The sequence below is a fragment of the Phyllostomus hastatus genome, unplaced genomic scaffold (genome assembly GCF_019186645.2).
Source record: "Phyllostomus hastatus isolate PE091 unplaced genomic scaffold, TTU_PhHast_1.1 phas_contig_40, whole genome shotgun sequence".
In the NCBI taxonomy this organism is placed as follows: Eukaryota; Metazoa; Chordata; class Mammalia; order Chiroptera; family Phyllostomidae; genus Phyllostomus; species Phyllostomus hastatus.
This window is the reverse complement of record NW_025333872.1, coordinates 74,921,535-74,947,157: the sequence shown is the minus strand read 5'-3', so window position 1 is coordinate 74,947,157 and position 25,623 is coordinate 74,921,535. Positions and strand designations below refer to the sequence as shown.

Below are 25,623 nucleotides of genomic sequence, written 5' to 3'. Positions count from 1 at the left end.
GAGCACTGGGGCACAAAACAGTAAGAATCTTAGACTCTCCCAAATGAACAGAAAGGAGAAGCAGACGTCAGTGAGGGATGGAGGTGGGGGTGGCACACAGTTCTCTGCTCCAGGCACGTAGTCACACACGTCAGGTTGTGGATGGCGGGCACCGCCCCCTGCCCCGCCCCCGGTCCCCACCCAGATCCCTACCCTGATCCCTGCAGACAGGACCTGAGGCAATGTCCAGGCTTGGTGGAAAAGAGTTAAGTGTCACATATAGTGTGCATTTAGTTTGTTTATTTTCTCTCTCTGGATCAGGCATACCAGGAGCTATCAGATAGTTGGTGATGAAAAGTCTGTGAATAAAAGAAGGAAGTAGCAGTGAAATGTGATGTCCTCTGTAATGTCTTCCCAACCTACTCATTTTATACATTCCCGTTGTACTTTGTACAGCCATTTATTACTATAACTTCTCAGGGGCTAAGATTAGAGGTTTAGAAATCTGCCTCCAGCACTAGGCACTGAGCTCTTCGGAGGAAAGGAGAGTGATGTTTTGTTCAAGTGTGTGAACAGGCCCTAGGGCTCATCAAAGCACTTAGCACATAGCATAGGTTTAGTAAAAATGTGCACAACCTAAGGAGTAAGTGAGGGAAGTTAAGTCAGAAGACAGTATCATTTTTAACATAAGCAAGCACTTCATCCTTTATGTTGTTTTCTCAGACAAAAGGAAACCATTTGCTCTATCGAAAGCACAAAAAAAAAAAAAAAAAGAAAAGAAAATATGACATCCACCAGAATCTGTCACTGTTCTTGGCACATGGCAGGTGCTCAAGAAATTCTTGATAAGTGATTGACAGGTCAGCTTTTCTGAAACAACACTTCTTGAACTCTTTGCTAAGTTGCGTATCTTCCTGGAATCCTAGAACTAATGGCCTGCGGAGTGACCCCAGCTGGTCAGAAGCATCACAGACAGCGATCAGCCCCCAGGAGACAGTCCCAGTGGGGCACAGGGAGTGAAGTAAGGAAAGGGTTGGCGGCAGAACTGCCTCCTACGCCACCTAAAAACCACTATTTTTACTCTTTGCAAGATGTTTTCCACTTCAAAATCGTTGCCCTTTTCCTCTTGATATATCTTTTACTTCTCAATTAAGTTTCAGGCTTCCTTTCTTCCAGCTTCAAACCAAAATTCCCTCCCCAGAGATAGCTCTCCAAACACGGTGTTATGGGGAAGGCCAGCAGCCCTGGACTGCGTTCCGGGCGGGCCCTTTGATATGGACAAGAGCATAAACAGCCCTCTCACCTCCAGGGAGTGCTGCCAAACAGACAACCACTTTAAATAGACAGAACTCAAGCCCTCCTTCCCTTCGTTACGCCCCACATCCGAAATCTCTATCCATCATTCACGCTCCTGTTTGGTCTGGACAAGGGAGTGACTTTGGCAAGGTTCTCAGAATATTCTTCATGAACTCCAGCATTCCGCTTTGCGGTCTAGTCAACCACAGTGGATTATTTCAGTTTCCCCCTTTAACGGAATTTTAGGAGTTAGTGGACAAATTTAAAGACTCCTGCTGTTGAGGGATCAGATTACTTGGAGTACAGCAGAATCGGAAGGATAGAGAGAAAAAGCTCCACCGAAGAAATGGCATTTGAACAAGACCTTGAGGGAAATGGGGAAGGACACTCCCTGGGGACAGGAAAGAACACACACAAAGATGAAGAAGGAGATGGGAGGGGTTTACGGGGCTCGCCAAGAGTCGTGGCTTGAGTAAAATGTAATAAATATAACAGGATGAGTGAAGATGAGAAGTAAAAAATGATGTTAATAAGTTGGTTGGGGTCAGATGGTGAATGTAAAGGAACTCCAGGTCCTTCTGTGGCAATAACCAAAACCACAACCATTTGAGTGTCTGCTGGGTGCCAGGTTCTACCATAGCCACTGAGGTTACCACGTCGTCTCAGACACAGGCCTCAGAGTCCCCTCTAGGAACTCACAGTCTAGTACCTAGCCACGAGGCTCCTGAGAAACACACATTACAAAATAAGGGTGTCTTACCCCGTGACTTAACAAAGTGCCTCAGCAGCGAGAACCACAGGAGAAGAGGTGGCAGGGAGCAGGAGAGCAAGTAGAATGTCACTGCAGAAGGAAGTGAATTTGTTTTGTTTTCACCTTTTGACTTCCTTCACCTATGTCCCCCACCACCTACCTCTGGCAAACACCAATCTTTTCTCTCTTTCTATGAGTTTGCCTTTTTTAGATCCCACATAAAAGTGAGAACACAGAGTATTTGTTTTTCTCTGACTTATTTCACTTAGCGTAATACCCTCAAGGACCATCATCCATATTGTTGCAAATGGAAATTTTCTCTTTTTTAGGCTAAGTTATATTTCATATGTGTACCTGTAGCACATTTTCTCTACCCACGTGTCCGCTGGTGCACAATCTGACTGTTTCCATGCCTTGGCCATGGCAGATAGCACTGTAGTGAGCATGGGGGCGCGGATCACTTTCTGAGACAGTGATTTCATTTCTGTCAGGTATAAACCCAGAAGTGGGGTTGGTGGATCACGGGCAGTCCTTTTTTCAGTTTCTTGAGAAACCTCCGTGCTGTTTTCCGCGGTGGCTGCACCAGTGTCCATGCCCACCAACGGTGCGCACACAGCCCTCTTCTCCAAGTGCCTGTTCCCGCTTCTCTTTGCAGCCAGAGCCGGGGTCCTAGGTGTGAGGCGCTATCTCACTGCGGTTTCGATGGGCACTTTTTCCTTGATGATGCATCATGTAGAGCACCTGTTCGTGTACCTGTTGGTTATCTGGATATCTTCTTCGGAAAAACGTCACATTCAGGTCCTTCGCCTCTTTTTAAACTGGACTATCATTATTATTTTGCTACTGAGTTGTATGCGTTCCTTTATATTTTAGATATCAACCCTCTGTCCGCCATGTGGTTTGCAAGTCGTGTTTCCCATCCTGTGGGTTGCCTTTTCGTGTTGTGGGTCATGTGTCCTGTTGCGCAGAAGCTTTTTAGTTCGATCTCGTTCCAGTTGTTTGTTTTCCCTTTTGTCATTTTGGGCTTTAGCATGTCATAGTCAAAAAAATCATTGCCGAGGCCCATGTTAAGAAGTTTTTTCCCCATGTTTTCTTCTAAGAGTTTTATGACTCCATGTCTTATGCGTAAGTCTTTAATCTATTCTGAGTTAATTTTTTTCAGTGACATAAAATAGGAGTGGGGTTTCATTCTTTTGTGTATGAATACTCAACTTCCCCAGCACCATTTATTGAAGAGACTGCCTTTTCTCTATTGAGTCGTCTTGACTCCCTTGCCAAATAGTGGTTAACCATGGGAGGAGGTGAATTTGAACTAGGCTTTGGAGACTGAGAGGATCTGAAGTGTGAGAATGGATGGGATGTATGAGCAGGAAGAGAGGTGTTGTGGTAGGCCAAGTCAAGTGTGTTTGAATCAGTGGAATATCCGTGAATTTTGTAACAACCAGCAGGAGTTGATAGAACGTCCTGGTTTGTAGCAATAGAAGACTCCTACTGTAAATGCTCCTATGATAGCCAAGTTCAGAGTACCGATGCAAAGTCAACCAGCTTGCAAAATCGCTGGCAAATTATCAATTGGCTCTTAACCAGCACACCACTGCCTGGTCTGAACATGTTGAATTTGAGATGACTGTCAGACATCTGGGTGACTACAAAGAATCACAGGATAGGTTGTTCCCAGGAGAAGCTGAGACAAAGTGGAGGTTTTGGAAGCCCCGAAAGTCTGCTTTATTTGGGCAGAATGGTACTGAGAAGTTAAATTCCATGCCCCTATGCAACTAAGCAGCTCTGCTATAAATCTCTTTGAGGCTTAAACAGTAGGTACCACTTCACCAGCTTAAAAGTACCAAATAAAAAAAGAGTATGTCAGGTGATATTCAAATTAAAAGCTAACTTCAGATTAGCATGATGACCAATATGCTCTTGCAACTACCTTTTCCAAACAGCCCTAAGTAAACTCCAAGGCCTTTTACACTGGTGTCTGCTACTGTGTTTCCCATAATCATTTACTGCCATCTGCCGGTGAAGAGGTGCAGCATTCAAGGACAAACTATCTCCAGAACTAATCCAACTCTAAGCAGCTGGGCTCTTTGTCTTCTGCTGTCACTGCAGTTATTAAAGCAAAGCCATGAAAATACGCCCAACTAATTTTTGCCAAAGGTCTAAAAGTGATACAATAGAGGGAGGCTAGGGAAGGATAGCCTTTTCAACATGTGGTGTTGTAGCAACTGGATATTCATGGACACAAATATGAACCCTGCCCTAAACTTCACATTTTATGCAAAAATTAATTCAAATTTTTGGATCATAAATTTAAGTGGAAAATTTTAAACTACTAAACGTTTAGAAGAAATCATGAAAGAAAATATTCAGGATCTAAGGCTTGGTGAGCAGTTCTTAAACCTGACACCAAAAGTGTAAATCATAAAAGAAAGAAATGAATAAATTAGATTTCATCAAATTAAAACATTTGTTCCATATGAGACCCTGTTGAGAATATTACAGGCTACAGACTACGAGAAATATTTGTAAATGACATATCTGATAAAGAACTCATATCCTACAATGTATAAAGAATTCTCAAAATTTAATAGTTAAAAAAACTGTCCAATTAGAAAATAGGCAAAAGACGCGAAAAGACGTCTCCCCAAAGAGGATATAGATGGTACACAAGTCCATGCAAACACAGTGAACATCACTGTCATACAGGGAAATGCAGTGAGGTCTTTTTGAGGTACCACACACCTATCAAAACAACGAAAATGATGTTCAATGGCAACTCAGAAGGCTGGCAAAAGTGAAGAATAACTGTATCTTTTCTACATTATGAATGATAGTGTAAAATGACATAGTCGCTCTGAAAAATAGTTTGGCAGTCTCTCAAAAAACAAACTAACTAACTAAACATACACTTACTATACAACCCAGCAATCACACTCCTGGGCATTTATCCCAGAGAAATTTAAACTTCTGCCCACACCAAAACCTGCACATGACTGTTTGTAGCAGTTTTATATGTAAGAGGTAAAAACTGGAAATTAACTAAAATTTCCAATAATAGGTGAATGTTTAAACAAAAACCATGCATGCCTACAACAAGAATACTTCTCAGCAATTTTTTTAAAAAAAGACAAGCTGGTGATATAAACAACAGCTAGGCAGGATCTCAAGGGTGCTGTACTGTGAAAAAAAAGCCAATGATCAACAACTCACATACTGTGTGAGTCCATTTATATAACATCCTTAGTATACCTAAGTGTAATTCCTGCAGCTGACTTATAAGATTTTCACATCTATGTCTCTCTATCATGTGTCATCTGCAGGGGCCAATGCCCTCTTTGAGCAGATGAACAGCTGTCAGGGGTGCAGAGAGGAGGTGGGTGTGACTACCCAGCAGTAGCACGGGGAGGTCTTTGTGGTGATGATAAACTTTTAAAAATGCCATTGTTGATTTCCTGATCTGAAGATGCAATCACTAGGAAAATGGGGTGAAGACTACATAGGACCACCTGTCCCATCTCTTCACCTTCCCGTGAATCCATAATTATTTCCAAATAAAAAGCTGTTTTGTAAAAATCCCACAAAAAAGAAAGCTCTTTGACAATACATGTGTGTGCCCTTGTGTGATCAACTCGGCTCTGCTTAGTGAATTCCAAGGGCAGGAAGCCAGCTTACTGATTAGCAGTCACTGAACCTCTTTACTGCCCCCCCACCCCCCACTGTTTGCCTCAGCCCCAGCACGCTATACCTGGGTGACTTCTATCACACTGGTAACTTTTTACTGCATTCGGTTTAATGGTTTACATGTCAAAGTCACTCAATTAGATGTCAAACACAGGTCCACACTAATGTCATTTTTGAAACCCGTATTTTAGCTCAGCGCCTTGCACTTAGGGAACAGGTGGCAAACACAAGGCCCGCTGGCCAAATCCGGCCCTCTGCTTTTCTTTTCCCCTTGAAAAAAATAGGTTTAATTAAACATGTTGCACAGTTTACAACATTAATCTATGGATTTCTTTCAGTAGAAGTTGAAACGTCTGGCATCTCTAGTAATACATACTGTTTTATCACTTCTGCAGTAATGTTGCTCTGAAATGCCACTTTTGCAGTAAGTTTCATAAAGAAATAGTTTTTTTCTTTCTTTTTTTAAATTTTAATCATTGTTCAAGTACATTTTTCTCCCTTTTACTCCCAATCCAGCCCACCCACCCAACCCTCCCCACTTCCCTCCCATTACCACACTCCCCCTAGTTTTTGTCCATGTGTCCTTTAAATTTGTCCCTGTAAACCCTTTCCATTCTCCCCTGAAATTCCCTCTGCTTTGTTTTATCCAGCCCAGCACCTTGTTTCTACCCGGCAGCCGCACCGAGCTCCTTGCCCTAGTTAAGGAGTAGTTACATTTATATAGTCCTAAAATTACATTTGGCTCTTTAAAGGCAACCTCAAGGCTGATGTGGCCCCCGGTGAAGATGAGTTTGACACCCCTGTTTTAGGGGTTAAATAAAGGTTAGTGAATGGGTGAGCTATAAACAAATTACCTGTATGTCCATTTTAAGAAATGGCTGTAGGAGTTTAGTGTCTCTACAGGAAATAGTTCAGAGAATGAAAGCATCTAATCTTACAGGGACACGTGGCCCTCGTTTCCTAAAGCCGAACAATTCCAAGATGACCAGCAGGGGGAGAACTACTCCTTAGTTTATAGTTGGAATCTATCATACTATCTGTGACTACAGGAGTTTCCTATGTTTAATTTTATCCAGCACTTACATTTATAGAACTAACAATGTCTCCAGAGTGACAATTGTTTTTGTTATTTTTACTGCTGTTATATTTATTGTTGCTGTGAACCATAGTTATAAACTTGCAAATTCCCCACCTACTACAATCAGGACTTACTACCTACCCTGTCAACCTGTCCTCCCCCTTCCTCAGTTATGTTTTAAATTGAGCTCACACACACACACACACACACACACACACACACACACACCCCACATAATAAAATTACCATCTTAGCCATTTTCAAGTGTGGAGATTAGTAGTGGTGAGTATATTTATATTGTTATGCAACAGATCTCAGAACTTTTCCATCTAAAAAACATAAACTCCATGCCCGTTAGACAACAGCCCCCCATTGTGCTCCCCCAGCCCCTGGCAACCAGCATTCTACTTTCTGTTTCTATTCATTTGGCACCTTATAGATACCTCATGTTAGTGGAATAGTACAGTGTTGTCCTTTCATGTCTGACTTATTTCACTTAACATGGTGTCCTTGAGACTCATCCATATTATAGTGTGTGGCAGATTTTTCTTACTTTTTAAGGCTGAATAATATTTTGCTGTATGTGTATGCCACATTTTGTTTGCCCATACATCCATCAATGGACATTTGAGTCGCTGTCCCCTTTTGGCTCTTGTGCATGATGCTGCAGTGAATACAGGTGTGCATCAAACACGTCCTTTTAAATATGAAATTGGTATGCACACACAAATGACTCATGTCTTAATTTTAAACTCAGCCTCTTCACTGTCAGGGTGCTTCACAAACAACTGAAAATAGATTCTGAGAAATTGTAACTTTACATAACACATAACAAGAAGTGCTTTCTCCTGCCTCCAATAGTCTCTTCACCATTTTCCAGTCTCTGCTCACTGTCTGATCCCAAAGCTAATGTCACACATTTTAAGTTGTTCTTATAGTACCACTTCTTTCAGGTGCCAATTATATGTTTTTGCTTAATAAAAACACTCTAAGACATAATAACTTCAAAGAATGATCGAATATTTCTCATGATTGTATGGCTGTGCTCAGCTGGGTGGTTCTTCTGATGGTCCTACCTGGCGCCACTCATCAGCTGCAGCCATCAGGCAGCTCCATTAGGGTTGGCAGGCATAAGGTGGCCTTACCCGCTCTCATGGGACCTTGGCACAGGCTCCAAGTTAAGCCTCTCTCCTCCATAGTCTCCCCGTTTAGTAGTGTAGCCTGGGCTTCCTTACGTGGTGGCAGGAGCATTTACAGAGCTGAAAACATAGGCTGCGAGGTGACCTCATGGATGGAAAAGTCACTTTTGCCGTGTTCTATCTGGTCAAAGCAAGTCACAAGGCGAGCCCACATTAGAGGGGTGGAGCAGCAAAGTCACACTGCACAGAGGCCTGCGGGGTGGAGAGAGCAAACATTCTCCGACAGTGGTGAAAGGGGAGACATGCTGGGAACCACTCTGATGGGGGACCGTGAAACAGGGAAAGAGAAAGTAGGGTTGACAGGGATGTGTAATCTCCTGCGTATGCGCTACATTGAGGAGCTGAGCCAAAGGCCAGGAGTATCCAACACAGGAATTGTTTACACTTCAGATGAAGTGAACTTTTCATGAGCCATAATCTCTGAAGAGGGAGAGCCCAAACAGCATAGAAGCTCTAGCACAAACTGAATCCATCTTTTCTCCCCTCCCTGTCTACCTTTGGGTTTCAAAAGAGTGGATAGAACACAAAATATTCCTCTCTGACACTGCAGTTTAAAGGGGAAAAACAAAAGACTCTCAGACAACATTGGAAGATGGCCATCCACTCCATCTGAGAGTCAAACTGAATGTTAATCATGAGTAAGAGTTTTTAAAATGTCCTTAAACTCAGCAATTATACTGCGGGATGAAAGAGAAGCAAGGGAGGGAGGAAAGAAGAGAGGAGGGATGGGTTGGTTTCTTCCACCTGAAAGGAAACCTAAAAAAAATAAGAAGAAATACCAAAGAAAAGTTTCCTGTTATAGAACAGAACACTAGGAGCATGAACCCAATAAGTGAAGATAAACACAATGAAGAGATGATAAAATATAAACTGAGCTTTAAAGGGGGTACCAGGCCCAAAGAGATAATATAGAAATAAATTACAAATAACAAAGAAGGAAAACCTTGCTGAGCAGTGGAACTGGGCATACAGGGATGCCTGAGATAATTGCAGTGATGGAAAGTGTAAAAGAAAAAGATGATGACATAATTAAGGAGCTAGTACAGTAAATGGGATTTTAACAGTAAGAAGGTGCCTGGGATGGTTGTTATTTTCCTCCTTTTACTTTACAGTATTTTGTTAAAGATTTTACTTATTTATTTTCAGAGAGGGAAGGGAGGGAGAAAGAGAGAGAGAGAGAGAAACATCAATGTGCAGTTGCTGGGAATCATGGCCTGCAACCCAGGCATGTACCCTGACTGGGAATCGAACCTGCGACACTTTGGTTCGCAGCCCATGCTCAATCCACTGAGCTACACCAGCCAGGGCTCACTTTACAGTATTTTTTTAATTGTCAAAATAAAATAATATCTGTCAATTAGGAAAACATTGTTAGTTTTTAAAAGAGAGTTTATGGTAGGTAAGGAGGATTGGGAAGGTGGTCAGAAACCATCTCACTGGAGTTCCAGAAAGGGGGACAGGTTGACGAGGAAATAAAGTCAGAAAATGAAAGCCAGGCCCCGATCTGTCATGTCCCCCAGTGAAAGGGGACTGTGGGTGGGGACTGTAGGAAAGCGGAAGGACAAATACAGAGGTGGGACTCACAGATGCGTGTGAGAGAGAGGGGTGTGAGAGAGGGAGGGAAGGGTTAATAATTAAGGAAACACAGCCCTGGAGGGAGGAGTCAGGTCTGGGGGGAAAAAGAATCACACTTGCTCTGAGAAGGATGGGAAGGAAGGAAGGTGGGCTGATGCAAACACAGAAACACTTGAAAGTGGAAAGGAAGGTGATACAAGACAAATGGTGTGTGCAGTAGGGCAGAATGCAACACAGCATGGGCCTTTTGGAATTGTTAACATTACTGTAGTGAGCGGCAAGGCGGCTGAGGGAGTAGCTTTTATTCGCTCCTTTCTGCTGTCTGGACACTGATTGCCACATATACAGATACAGTAGGTGTGGTAATCAGTGCCCAAACTGATACTTTATGACTTTTTAAAAAAATTACCTAAAGGAATTTTCTGAATTCATTTTTCCCAGACTATAAAATTAATCCATTATAAAGAAACGCAAAAGTGAGGATCACCCTCCCACCACGCAGATAAAATCATTGTTAATATTTTAGTGAATTAACTTCTGGAAAGAAGAAAGAGTCTGGAGAACTGAGAAGTACAGAAGAAAAGGAGGGAAGAGAGGAGGAAAAAGGGATTCGATTTTTATTTTCACCAAATGATCATAAACTATTTTAGAAACCATCATTTTCAATTCCTATATTGTGAAATTTTCCACTCCAGCAAATTTAGAGAAATATCACATTTTAAGGGAGTATTCTATTACATGCACATGCTAGCATTACCATTTCTCCAATAAGCATCAACCACTTAGATCGAATCTCCCTACTTTGTGAAATGGCTTATTCAGAACAAATCTGGAGAACTGAAACATGAGTCATGGTTTATGAACAACATTTAGACTCACAGAACACAGTTATCAAATTGGCTTCAGATACATTGTAGCATCTTGCACCCCCCAGCCTCAAGGCATGACTGCCTATTAACTTCAAGACACTGGAGATCTGCGATCTGCATCTTTTAATGATTTCCCATATGATTAAAAAACAAAATGTCATTGGTATGTCTGTGATTTAGTTAATGAACTAAAACATTTTTATATATTTGTTTGCTCCTTGCATTTCTTTCCTATGAATGTCTTAATCCAAACTTTTGTCCATTTTTCAACTGAGTTAACATTTTTTAGTTTTGTGTTTTGTGCTCTTTTTATTTTTTTTAATCCTCATTCGAGGATATATTAATTGATTCTGAAGAGAAAGAAAGGGGGAGAGAAAAAGAGACAGAGACAGAGACAGAGAAAAACACTGATGTGAGAAACATCGATCGGTTGCTTCCTCGAAGCGCCCCTACTGGGGTTTGAACTTGCAATCCAGGCACGTGCCCTGACCCAGAATTGAACCCCTGACTTTTTGGTTTATGGATGATGATTCTCCAATCAACAGAGCCACACTGGTCAGGGCATGGTTTATGCTTTTATTAATGATAATTCATGCTTTTAATACACTATTAATACATTTATGTCAAGTGCTGGTTTAGAATTCAACTACTGATGGAGTAGAGCTAGATGAACTTGAACATTTTTAGTGTGTTTTTTAAGGAGGCAATGTGATATACTGTTTTGAGCTTTGCCAAGACCTGGGTTCAAATCCCTATCAGGTATAACCCATTAACTAGGGTTAAGGATTAGTATGTTCACAGTACAGAATTATTGAGAAAATATATACTGTACACAAATCATTTAACATAGAGTCTGGAACAAAATAAAGTGCCAGTAAAGATTAGCTATTATTATAATTATCAGCATATCTGATTTAGTTTCAGAGATCTTTGTTACCACAATAACATTACTGACTCATTATGTACATGAAAATTTGAGTTTATTTATCAGACACCTAATGCATGGGATGACGTCCCTCACCTCAAACACTTCTGTGTTCAGTGCATCTCCACCAGTGCTAGACTCCATTGCTTTGAATTTCAAAGAGAGGAGAAAAGGGTAGGAAAAATCTTTCTCCTCTTTGGTGAAGCAAAGTTGCCTGAAATCTGTTTGTTTCAGATGCTCCAGTATGGTTGTTATACCACCTGCTTATTTCCCTTCCAGGCTGATTGCTCTTCCTCACCGCGGAAGGTGTCACCTGGGGTTGGTAAACGTGAGAACTGAGATAGACGCTCCTGTGTGCCTCTACCGCTGCCAGCGAATGTTTACAGCAGCGGCAGCAGCTTGTTGCTGGAAAACACTATGTGCTTTGTAGAGAGGTTTCATCTGAGATGTCGGCGCTCTGAATAGCTCATTCTTTCCTGTTCGGTTCATTAGGCATCATACTTTCCACAGGATGCAGTCAATGTAACAACTGTGAACAGCCCTTGATTGGCATTACTTGATCTCTATTTACTATTTTCTAAAATTCGGCCTGTGCACGAGGAAAATATCTATAAATGAACTCCTTTTAAAAGATATTCCATTGAAAATACTACCTTGCACTTAAAAACTAAGAATGCAAGAAATAATTCATTTCCATGTGATTGCTTTAGTTGCGTGTCTGTGACCTGTGAGCCCTTAGTTATTTTAAATGAATGTTTTGGTAGGATCATCTCATTGATTTTTATTCATCAGAACTTTTTTTTTTAATTGAGCAAGTACTATGTACCCGACACTGTGTTTCTGTTATCGATGGCAGATGACTTAGGAGACAAGACAATACGTGAAAAGGAATGTATTGATTTAAGAAACATATGCTAAATGCCAAATGAGAGTTACAACCACTAGGGGGAAATCCCACAGTATTGAATTGTAATCCTTGTCAAACAGCTGTCTTGACATCCCATCAGTTACAGTTTTGGGAAATAGAGTCAAAGGGTATAAACTTAGCAAGTTTAACAGAACACAGGCTGATGAATGTTTAAGATAGTGCAGCTTCTTGGAATTTCTCAATTTCCTTGTGAGGTTTGTGGTAATGTGTTCTCTTTAGGATACAATCTTGCCAGGTCCCTGGAAGTCCCATGTGGAACCAATAACCACAACATCCTGAAATTATTTTCTTTCCTTTTACGGTGTCAGACGGCCATTAGCAAGCGCTGTATTTGGATCTTGCATCAGGGGTCTGGGCCTTGTTGACGTAAGGCATGTCCAACCCTGGAGAGAATTTTATGACGTTGTGTGAGCCAAACTGATGCCATAGGCTGCGGAGCCTATGGCAAGATGTCAAATGCTCTGGAGAATAACAGGTTTGCAGCTTCTTTTATGCATTTAAAATTAAGGAGGGAGCAGATTACGTGAAGGTGGGAGGAAGCCATGTGGGGATCAGATTACAGGATACTTAAGATTATGTGCTCTCTTGAAGGTCAATACTCCCTTTGAGGGGTATTACTTCTGGTATTTCAAAGATGTGTTAATTTAGGTGCGTAAGAACAATGGACAGGCTGGTTTAAAATCTTTCACTAAAGAAGTAAACAAGGTTAGGTGCTCCTAGTGAGGGTGGTTACACCTTCAAGGGATCTGGAAAGGAGGATTTCCGGCATTTAAAAGGAGTAAACCCTTATGCACAAGGACAATGGACAGGGCTGGTTTACAAACCTTTTATTAAACAAATTATAGGCCCAGAGTGTGACTGCCCACCAGGACCTGCCCAATTGGGAATATATGATCAGATCATCCTGTGATGTTGCTTTCAGTCACTGAATTTAAACATACACGTTTTCATCCCCAATGGGCTAGTATGAAGTTAAATTTAAATCAACAGCCTCTGGTGGGATGAAAGGGGCTTTTTTTTAAAATGTTGTTTTTCCCCTTTGGCATCTCATAGATATATGACCTGTTCCAGCAACTCTTTCATTTCTAGTAGGCTAATACATATTTTATACATCTATGGTTTCTGGTGTGGATATAATTTCTAGTAAACATTATCTTTTCTTCAATCACTATTTACGTGCAGTGGAGAGAATAGATGCAAAAATTTCATGTTGAAAAAAAAATCTATGGAAGTTACACGTTGGAGACTTTTCCTCTGGTTTCAGACCATTCTAAATACTGGAAGGCTATTTATATATGTCTGTTGCTTGTTTTTACCTGGAAGTATGATTCAATGTAATTAAAATATCCAGCAAGAATATAGGTCACAGATCAGAAATGGATGTTTACTCTGTGAACCTGAAATGAACTTGGGCTCTTTTTTCTCCTTCCAACAATATAGCTGCAGTTTATTGCCCACAACAGTCTCACTCGGGATCAGTCCCTGGAGAACCAGGACCACCTCCCCCGCCCTCCCCCTTACACACACACACACACACACACACACACACACACACACACACAGGAAAGCAGCCAAGCTTCTGTATGTGTAACTCATATTTGTGCATCTCCTTTTTCTTAGCTTAGAGGCTCTTATATTCCGTAGGTTTTGTTTTTCTACCTTACAATACTCAGGACAAAATCCAGGGAGAATGTCCTTGGACTGTAGCCATGCTAAAATTTTACTTAATGCTCACGAAAGCACCCACACCCCAAAGCCCAGTGATAGGCTTCAGCAGAAAGTGTAATCTTCTTATTTGGTTTCAAAGTTCACATGCCATTTGCTGTTATAGATAAGCATGTATTCGCAGAGCAGGGCAGGACAGTTATTGCAGCTAATGACAGAAAAACGCCAAGGGGTCACAGCCTCTCCTGCAGGAAGAGGTGGCTCAGCTGTCCCCTCTCCTTAAACAGGACCAGGCCAACTGGCCTAACAGTCCTCTATGTACCTCCTTACCCCACTGAAACCTGCATCTTTGCCCTCTCCCCCCAAAGGTCTTCCCTCTTCTCCATGATATTTGAAAGCATCTTTAAGTTCTACCTGGGTGTTCGCCTGCCATGTGTACACTGACTAGCTGTGCGATTTTATATGGGGGTTACTTACGTCATTTAAGACTTACTGACCAGAGGCATGGCAGTAAAACTAGGGCTAAATAAAGGTTTTCTCAGCATTTGAGAAGTAAAGAATAGCCTTTATTTTAGAAGGTATGAGAAAGAGTTTCCATATATTGATGTGTGAATTCATCATCCACACTGAGGAAGTGGTGACTGCTCACATGCTTTAAATTGATGAAATAGTGAAAGAAGGGATCTCTTTCCAGACAGGAAAAGAAAAACAGAAATACTGTGTAAGAGCAACTGGGAAAAAAAGCTAAGTAGAAACAGATAGGGGTGCCGTTTCCTTTAAAGAGTCAGCACAGAATTTATAGTCTGACATTTCCTTTAAGAATGGGGCATTATTGTAACAAAGCAAGAAAAATAAAATAGTTGTATATTATAAACTGGTCATAGGGAAAATTGCAGAAAATACCCGAAGTAGCAGTAAATGGCAAAATGTCAAAAATACATCCATCCATCCAAGGAAGGCTACAATGCCCTTTCCTCACCCATTCACCCGAAGAGCTCCAGCTCATCCTCCGAGTCCCGGCCCCCATGTCTCCACCTCCAGAAAGCCACCACCAAGACTGCCCAGCAGCACCCAGTGCCTCCTCTGGGCTCCCTGGCCCTCACCTGTGGCTGCATTGTACATTTATCACCTTTAAAGGACTGTTTACCCTTCTGCTGCCTCTTTTCTCTCCCCAAGACTGTAAGAATGCTAACTCATTTTGCTTTGTATTCCTGGTGCCTGGAAAAGGTGAGAGGCATCTATCCACGTAATTAAGATCTGCTAAGAAGCTTCATGTAGAAACAATCGTGTTTGTCCCCCAATTCCCCTGCATGTGTTTTAAGGAATAGATAAAAATCAGTGAGACACTCCTATAAAGAAATAGGTATCTTTCTTCCATTACAGCTAAAGAGTTTGGTTATTATATATAAAACAAATAGGAAAATTCCGAAAGATGGAGGGAAGACAGACAGGCTAGATTACTTGGGGCCCAAGTCCAAAGCTACTTTGATGAGTTCCCAAGTTTTCCTGTCAGGTTATACATCCTGGACTTGGAAGTGACAGAGTCAGCAACCTGGAAACGCTGAGTACAGACAAAGAGAAGCCCCATAAAAAGGCCCTCTCCCCCGCCCTAGCCCCCGCCTCTCTCTCCCTCTCTCCCTCTCTCTCCCTCACCAAAGGAACAGAAGAGTAGCCTAGCAAGGGAAAAAAAACAGTAACTACTCCACTTCAGCCAAAGACTGCAGAACAGGCCATGACCCCACCCATGCCAGCAAAGACAGTGTGGGAGGCCTAGACTTCCACCCTTGTCAGGCTGTGAGCAGGTTCCCGGAGTCTCCTGCCAGGGCAGAGTTAGAGAAGGCTGAGCAGGAAACTGGTCATTTCATTCCCACCTGCTGACAATAAAGCTTCCCCTGTTCACAATGTCAGAGGAGACCATGTGGGGCAGTGCAGGGCGCCCCGCACTTCCCAGCCAGGGAGGCATCAATGGAGGTAAAGTTGGGAGCTGAATTCCTGCCACTTCCAATAGCAACAAGGGCCCCCTCTCACCCCAAGCATCAGTGGAAGCTGAGTAGGAAACACATCTACCAATAATGAGGCAGTGCCCCCAATTTCCCTGCTAGGGTATTAGAGAAACTCCGCTAAAATGGAAGGGCTAAGTAAGACCCACAGTCATAGAACATAATACCTAAAATACCCAGGTTTCAGTTGAAGATCATTCATTGCACTGAAAAACAGAACAATCTTTTTGAATGAAGAAAGACAACAGATGCCAACATAAAGATGACACAGATGTCAGGATTATCTGACAAGGATTTCATAGCAGCCATGATAAAAATGCTTCAATGAGCAATTACACACATTCTTAAAACAAATGAAAAAATACAAAGTCTCAGCAAAGAGATAAAAATTTTCAGCAAAGAAAAAGATAGAAAGAAAAACCAAGTGGAAATTTTAGAAATAAAAAGCCGTAACTGATATACTACAAAGAAACAATGGATGAGCTTAAGAGTAAATGGACTACACAGACAAAAGAACCAGTGAACTTGAAGATAGAACAATAGAAATTACCCAGTTTGAACAATAGAGAAAAAGTAAACATTAAAGCAATAATAATATACAGAGCTTTAGAGATCTGTGGTATTAAAACAAGAACCAATGAAACTTTCTAAATTATTAAATAATTTTAGAAGCAAATTATATTATCTAAAGGTCTCTGTGGCCCCAATGCTCTTGAAGAATAAGTACCGCCTGAAGGACAAATACAAATCTTGGTGCACTAACAGAACACCTAAGTTAGACCCAGGTGGCCTAACAGTGAATGTAGCCTTTGAAGGTTCACAGGTTGGCACTAAAGGATAGACACTATGCCATGAAGAAATCAAGTTCATTTATCATGACCACCCAGTAGATATGAAGTGGTAGGAACATGTTCTCTTCAAATCTATGGAACTTCAAAGTGCGCAGCTCAGCGCAATATAGCTCTGCTGCTGGTGGCGTCATTTCCGTGCATGGAGAAGAACACCCCTACCATCTCGGTGAAAAATGCCAACTTGTAGGTGTTGACAAGTTCTCTGAAGTTTCATCAAAATAAGACATTTTTAACAGTGTAAAAGAACCACTTTTAGAGCTGTTTTCAACCTTTGTTAATTATCAGTGAACAGAATGGGGGTATTTTTCTTTTTTGGTACAAATGTGGAGTAAAACTTTATAACAGAACAATATATTCAATACACAGACCTCCCCTCAAATTTTAACTTGTTAAAGCCATTAAATCTGAAGAAACCTAATCATAATTTTTTTAAACCCACAAGATAACATATTTTGGTTTTTGAGAACCTCAGAAATATTTTTCCATTAATTTCTTAAAAATTAAAACTACAATAAATGAAATTTCAAAATCGCTTTTAAAAGAATCAAAGATCACCTTGAAACTCTTGTGAAGATATTAACGTAACCTGGATTATTCCAATCCCATTCGTCAGTCTGGCATTGCCAGCCCCACAGAAGTTTATTAATGGTAATAAGGTTCAAATATCTGGAGTCCAATGTTCACAGGCTACTTCTGCCTTTAAGAGAAGTAGAAGAGCACTCTCAGGCTCGGTCTATCTTTATTCCCAAATGTGAACAGCCCTTACACGTCCAAACGTGTGCGAGACTCGGTGGGAGCACTTCCCAACCGCTGAGCTGAGGCCGCCGCTCCCAGGAGACGGTCGTATCCCAATTCTAGCTCCGGTCGGTGGTTCCAAACAGTGTAAGAACGCAGAGGAGGACTGTATGAAATACAAGGTTCTTTTAGCAAGATTTATGGTGAGTTTTTGGAATTTTAAAAAAAATCAGTCTTCTTGGTTAAACGTTGGCAAATGTGTTTTCAACTTTAAAATGTCTGAAATTGGCTCTTTTCTTTCTTGATAGAAGCTGAGTCCGGTGATGTGCTCCACATCTGTGATCCGAGCTGTGTGGAACATCACCAGCTCTTCAACCCACGATGACTCCGGCTTCATGTGCTGTGAGGGTGGGTGGAAAATGAAGCAGAAAAGTCACTGAAAAATAGTTCACTTTTCTGACAAACTCTCCATGCCCCCCATTTTAATCACCCTTGACCCTCAGGCTCCCAAAGGGTAGATGCCACAAGATTTATTAGGCATGATCTCTGTTCTTGACTAACAGAGTGTAATATATTCTATGCATGTTTGTTTAATTAGAGGCATCAAATTTGGGAAAAGCAAAGTATACCTGGGTCACATGATCATTTATTGTATGGGTACAAGAAACTGCAATGGCATGGGGTTAAAAAATGTTTGAAAACAGAAGCAACGTGAGATGATAGAAAGAATATGGGAACTGGCATAAAGAAACCTGGATTTAAATCACAGTTCTACCATTACCCTACCAGGTAAATATCGGAATCCTGATTCTCTTACTGTACCCTCCACACAGGGTTGTTCTGAGGATCCAATGTAATGATGTGTGGAAATACAGAATAGAAATGCTAGTACTTACCAGAATCAATTAAATACATAGTTGCAGTGAAGAAAGGGTTGAGGGAAGTGGTAAAACACAATTTGACTTCCAGTGAGCTAGTGATGTCTTAGCTATAGGGGATCGGTGGAGAATTAAAGGCATGTGCTCTGTCACATGGAAGGAGAGGTGGCAGCTGAAGCAGGTAACAGAGGTGGACGAAAATCACACACCCACAGTTTAGTGTAAATTTTTCTGAAAATAGCTACTGGGGAAGGTCAGATGAAGACAGTATCCACTGGTAGGTGGGCTATAATCGTAATTTAAAGACACCCTTCAATAAAGGTTCATGTCCCCTTGGGACATTGCTATCGAAAATGACAATTACAGACTTTTCACATGAAAGGGAGCGAGCCATTAAGTTGCACTTTCCCACCAGCCTCCCCTCATTCTCTGCTCGCCACCGCTGCCCCACTGGGCAGGCTTCTCTGCAACGGTCTGGGTTCCGGCTCTCCAGGCCAGTAGATATCTGCCATCTGCCCCAACGTTTACAGCAACAGATAAAAACTACACAGAAGGCATCTGTTCTCTCAGGCCATTACTAGCCGGATATTGGCTAATATCCAGCTAACCCTTACTCACTACTTCAGAGACAATAACAGAAGGAATCAGTAAATATGAGTGTTACACCTTCAGATAATTCTCTCCCCGGTCCAATATTTAGTGTCCTCTAGGTACACTGTCATCATAAAATTTGATTAAAGTGTTTGTATTTCAGATATCTGTATAATAGCTTTTGGAGTGGTAGAGATGGAAAAGGAACTTAACGCCTAACTCGTGGCATTTAATGTCACTTCAGTCCATGAGATGTAAGAATAAATCTGTTGCTGACTTCTTTTGGGTAGGGCCCAGAATTCCGACACAATATGTAGACAAGCCATGTTAAGCCCACATGGGCCACGTGCTAGGAACAGTGGTGCAGAAAGGCAGGAAAGTTCTGCGTCCCTAATGGTGCTGCGACCCAGTGCACTGTCCTAAGATGGTCTACTCTGGACTTTCTGCTACAGAAGGCACCTCCAATTTGCTCCTGTCACTGTAACTGGCTTCCCTGTGATGTGCTGCGGAACACAGCACTAACTGGCACCCTTTATGATGACTTCATCTCTCAAGGAAGAGGCAGCCACGAAGGAGGACATATCTGGTGTGTGTCCAACGGTGGCCACAATGTTGGCAGGTTGGCAGAGTAAGGGGCCCAACAGGCCTCCAAACAGTTAAAATCCTGCTATTCTGCACTTAATTCTGAAGAATAAGTGCAAATAACTTCATGAGAAATGTGTTCTCTGAGGACTGGTCAACTAATTCTAAAAGTTTATTGGAGAAACAATTAAAGGGAGATACAACCTCATTAATGTTAATGACCAATATACAGAAAGACTACTAGATCAAGGGTGGCAAATGGGTCACTGCACTCCACTCCTGGGCCTACCGCCAACACCACTGTCCATTTCGCTCACTGCTATGTCCTTAGTACCTGGAGTATCTGGCAACAAACATTTATAAAAGGACGGAATCACTGGATCACAGGAGGCACGGAAGAATAAGTGAAGGGACAGATGAATGAGATGAATGTACGATCACAGCGCTCTCTCCGGCCAAGCTCACATTGGGCCTCAGGACTCCTCACCCACAGGCGGGACTCCAGGTGTCTCCCACTAGCCACCCTGACACTGACACTGGTCAGAAAGCCAAATATATTTGCCAGCTTAGGTCAAGATGAGCTTACATAACTTTAGTGTATAAAAAAAAGAAAAGAAAAGAAAAGAAAAGAAAAAGGAAAGGAAAACACCAACTAGGATCTCTGGAAAGTACTCTGAGAAAAACATTTTGACTCACTATAAGGAAAAGCATAAAAACTGCTAAAATTTTAATGCAGTCTTGATCCTCAGAGTCCAGAGCTTAGATTTTTTTTAAATTCCGAGCAAATAAGATAGCATAAAACCATTATTTCCAAACATTCGAATGCCAATAAAATTAAAAAATAATTTGGGACAAACATGATTGTTATAATAAAATGATATATAGAAAATTAATTTGAAATGTTGTCTAACCACAAGTTTAAGACTAATTTATAAGAGTGCTGACACTGGGAATTATAAACCCACTTTTGAAACAAAAATAAGTTCACACTTCAAATAAACTTAGAATTTTGTGGCTAAGCCATACAAAGTCACTAAGGTTTTAGGTTTTGGTCTGTTGTCTAGTGTTTTTAATAGACAAGGGAGGTCTCACTGAAGATGTGCCAGCTTAGAGAATCAAATTTAAAAACCATCCTGTAATTTCAAAGTATATGTACGCGTATACTCAAGTTACGTGTTCTCCCACAGGACTGTTAAAGGTAAGACACACACACATACACTTATGTTTCCGATGTGTAAGGTGCATTAGCAAAGCGACTCACCACACAGCTCTCGCTGTAGTCAGTCCTGTGAGGCAGAATGAAGGCTAAGGCATCTAAACTGTCACACTGCGCTGGGGTCTGGGATGTGTTTTTACAGCTGGTTAGCACAATGAAGAAGTGGGTCGGGATCAGAAGTTCTTGATTGCGGATGAGCCTGCTGTTTCTGCAAAATTTGACAATATTCACTTTAAGAAAGAAATAACTATCTTCCTTTAAATGAATTTTCAGTAAAACATTTTTTAAAATGCTGCATCTAAAAATAAAATCCAGTCAAATAATTAAGTGTATTATAAAAACTCAGTCATTATAACAACTCAATTTATTCTGCCAGGTTGAGAAAATAAGGATTAAAAGACAGACAAACTCAACCTAAATAACTTATATTAGAAATGTACTGAACTTGGAATTTTTAAAACTCTACCTGAACACACTGGAACTGAGACACACTATTTTTGAACACCTATGGATAAATAACTTAAATCCTATGCAGTACGGACCAACAGTGGACAGAGAGAGAGAACTGGCTTGAATTTTTCTATTCCAGCTACTTCAGAAGCCACCTGCTATGAAGCAGGTTTAACCAGATTTTCTTTCCTATACGAATAACTTCGTTTTTTAATTAAAGCATATTCTCAAAGATATCCCAATAACACCTTTGCCTCATCTTAATTCTATTTATTTCATCTCAAAGCCATTTTTTTTATTTCCCAGCATCTTTCAAAAAGTAAAGTAGTGGGATCCTTGTTTTCAAATACAATCTTATGTAGAACCAAAATATGTAAAACCGATTAAAACAGCGCTGGTAGAAGCAGTGAATGGGAAGGGTACAAAGTTGTTTTCTTTACCCATTTTACTACTATGATTTACGAGGCAGTTATAGGGGACCCTTATACCTCAAGGGATATTAGTAAAAATTTTTAATTTTATAAACTAATATGATTAGAGACATATGTGTGTAAATAGTAATCCCTAAGTCAGTCTGTGAGAGGCGTTCTCAGAAAAGGCTTAAATCTCAGCAGAGATTTCAGTCCCTTTTTCTCATAGCCTTACTAGAAAAACTGCTCCCCAAATCTACCAAGTATCATTTTAATAAAGATTAACTTGTTTCCAAAATGTTCTCACCTCCCCTTTATAAAAACAGGTTTTCTTAAAACGGTCACTGGATTATTATCTTCTACACAGAGTTGGTGAAAAGCTGGGACATTAGCCCAAGGCCTACAGCTCTATAACCCTGTTGATTCCTTGACTCAAGATGCTCCTAGCTACACCATGTGGTTCTTCATCTTCTAATCAGTAGTATGTTAATTAAGATAGAACCTTAGCCCCACACATAGAGATTTTAAACACTGATGTTACCTTCTTAACAATGACAGTGTTCAGTATTTAATCTGAGCTCGAGTTACTCATCTGAGCTAAGTGGTGGAGGAACACTACTTCTTTCATCTAAAAATATCTTACCACACACTGAGCAAAACATTAAAATTAATCAGATACTTCAAGGGGCTTCCAGGCTAATCAGAAATGTCACACACATAAATCTGAAGAGTATGGGATAGAAAAGGCTCTGCTGACACATCTGAATGGTGATCCCACTTGAGAGCTGTTGTTAAGAGTAAATGAAGTATGTTCTTACTGCTTCAGAGTCTCCGAGGCATCATAATGTCCATCATAGTCAGAGTCAAACACGGGACCGCTGACAACATTGATGCCGTTTCTTTCCTTGGCATACCTCGGCAGTAGGGTGGCATGAAAGTAGCTCCATATCGCTGAAACAAGAAGGAAGATGGTGCAGTTTCAAAACAAAAAGAAGCCATGCTGTCACGTGAAATAAACCCACACCACGATTCGAAATGAAGTATTTGGCAAATGTTGAATTCAACTCTATTTCAGTCATTCCCAGAACCTGTGCATCATCATGAACTTTGGTCACATATTATTGTTAATTTTTTTTTAAATCATGAACAGAAACAAGTCAGGTTATACACATATATTGTTTATGTCTGAATATTCCTTTTGAAATAGTCGCAAGGATTCTAGATGTAAGTTAGAATAAAAATTTCCTTGCATGCTCTGTATCTTAGAATTCCCTATGTCATTGAAGTATAAAGAGTACATTTATTCTTGTAAGAGCCAAATACTGCAATAATTAATAATAATAAATAATCTATTCATTGAAAGATTAAAAACATTATCAGGAACTTCCAAAGAGCTGAAGAGGGAAACAGACTGAATGTTAATGGTAGTAGACTATGTTAGCTTGGTGACTTAAACACAACATTACATACTTATTTCACCCAAAATGTTTATAAACATTTAAGGAGAAGGCAGAATAACAGGTATTGGTATATACCATCATTTTAATACTTGTGGAATTTTTTGTGTACTGGAATTTCTAAAGTCAAACAAAACAGTAAGAATGTATTTGATATTTAGCCATTTCATTTAGAACAGGTCTTATTACATATAAATTATAGCTATAAAATATACATATATATATATATAGAAATTCATTAAAATTATGAGATATAGGGTTAAATTTTTTTACCTTGAAAACTCAGGTACATTGGCACTATATTAGTTGTAAGTAATGCTTCAGAATACATTTTACTTGAGCCTTTAGTTAGTTCTACAAAGAAATAAAAAGGACAACTATTTCATTCTTCACAAATAACATTAGAAATTATACTTTCTCCCATCCAAGTACTAACCAGGCCCAACCCTGGTTAGCTTCCAAGATCAGGCTAGATCAGGCATGTTCAGGGTGGTATGGCCATAGATAGGAATAATACATTCTCATGCCGTGTGTTTTAAAAAATAAGCTGAGTATTACCCTAAAACTGTAAAACTTTCCCAGTTACTGGTTCAAGAGAGAAATGCAATGTGTTTGTTCAAGTCCTTTAACAAAGTAAAAATATTTAGATATTTTTTCTTCAAAATGAATTTACCAAAAGCCAAAAACTGTAATAAGAAAGGCCCCAAATTAAACCTTTTCAAATTTTACCTTATTTGTCTTATTTCAACTAAAGCATATTATGTTGACAAACTTCTGTCCTTAAGCTCTTTCCCAGTGAAAAGAAAAAAACAGTATCTGGCTTCAGAGCAACACCTCCTACCCAGAAAAAACATCACAGGATGTCTGCCTGGAAATGCTGTACAAGGCTTCTTTGTACGGGTTTTCAGCTTGGACCTGGTCTATTTTTATAATGCAATAGCCAGGTTCTGACTTCAGACACTTTTTCCAGGGACTGGACTGGGTATTGAGGGTATTTGAGCACTGGGAACCTTCTGATTTTTGCCTTTTTAGGGCAACCTCAAAAAGTGTTCTCATTAGCATACAAACTTGCCACTTAAAAAAAAAGAACCTTTAACTTAGAAGCCATTCCCTACTGGCCATGAATTGGTGAGAGCAAGCATATTAGGCTCTACCTTTGCTTAGCTCTTTGACAAATTACATTTTTGTTTTAAATAACAAAATAGTATCTCCTTCTGAAGAACCCAGATGCACTTTTCTGACCTCTCTGGTGGTTTTCTTAAATTCTGGTTAAAAGAGATGCAGAAAAGTGAAGCGTGTCCTGTCTACAGCATCTGCACTGAATCAACTACCCTTCAAACAAAAGGGAAAGTTTTCTAAATCTCGAGTTTTAGACCTCACATTTAAGTTTCCCCTAATAGTGACTTATTTAAGAAAAAGAAGAAAATCGAAGAATGAATATTAAAATGACAATAAACTCACAGCTATCAACAACTGAATCTAAAAAATGAAAACAAAAACCAAAAACAAACTAAGCAAACAACCAGGCAATCAAACAATCATAGGTATGGGGATCACGTGGAGGGTTATCAGCAGGGAGGGGGAGGGGGAAGTGGGGGGAAAGGTGTGGGGATCAAGAAGCATAATTGGTAGGAACCAAATAGACAGGGGAGGTTAAGAATAGTATAGGAGAGAAGACGAAGAACTTATACACATGACCCATGGACATGAACTAAGGGAATGGCGGGGATTGCTGGAGGGTAGTGGGGGGTACCAGGCAGTAGGGGGCAAAAGGGAAAAAACTGGGACAACTGTAACAGCATAATCAATAAAAGATACTTAAAAAAATAAATTAAAAAAACTAAAAAACAATAAAATTTCCCCTAAGAGTGTATTTCTCACTCATAATTTTCATCACTAAGATGATGGACATTGCCCCACAAGAAAGAAAAGGAAGAAAAAGAGAACAAGGGAAAGGAAATAAGGGAAGGGGAAGATCAGGGTGGAAGAAAACTTACGTGGTGGGGAGAGGAACCCATAACTTATTTTCGCATTATTTTTATAAAACGAACACTTATGGACAGGACTAAGGGAAATTCGTGGATCCTCATAAAGACAGTTGAAAAAGTCTTCTCTGAAGAAATTATCCTGAAAAACAAAATGAAAAGCTCCATCAGGTACAGGCATGCAGAAGAAAAGGAGACCAGTCTGTACATGGCTAAAGGAGAACTACATCTTAACATGAAGGAGCTCTGGCGGTCTGCTCACGTCCTTCGTCATTTTTCCATTTTCTACTACTGTATTCATCTTTTTTGTCTCTGAAATGCACAACTCTTTACAATGTTACGGATATTAATCATTTGTCATATGTATGCAAATATTTTCCTACTATACTGTGCTAATTTTGTTTATAATTTTTTTACTTGATTTTGAACTTTTATATAGGGAATTGTTGATTTTTAGACATCTGAGACTTATTCAACTACGCAACCAAATGTTTGGGATGGAGGCGCAGATGTAAAAAAGCT

General features: G+C 40.4%; 1 protein-coding gene across 1 annotated transcript in view; it reads right to left on the bottom strand.

Annotated features, from left to right (window-relative positions):
• Positions 1 to 17,056: 17,056 nt before the first annotated feature.
• The window catches only part of ENPP1 (ectonucleotide pyrophosphatase/phosphodiesterase 1), a 60,251-nt gene continuing 51,684 nt past the window's right edge, over positions 17,057 to 25,623 (bottom strand). The window contains exons 21-25 of the mRNA XM_045842850.1: positions 25,114 to 25,243; positions 23,390 to 23,470; positions 22,478 to 22,610; positions 20,845 to 21,007; positions 17,057 to 17,932 (exon numbers count right to left, since the gene is read on the bottom strand). Coding sequence (XP_045698806.1) covers positions 17,762 to 17,932; positions 20,845 to 21,007; positions 22,478 to 22,610; positions 23,390 to 23,470; positions 25,114 to 25,243 — 678 coding nt within the window. The 3' untranslated portion in view covers positions 17,057 to 17,761. The remainder of the gene's footprint in view (positions 17,933 to 20,844; positions 21,008 to 22,477; positions 22,611 to 23,389; positions 23,471 to 25,113; positions 25,244 to 25,623) is intronic.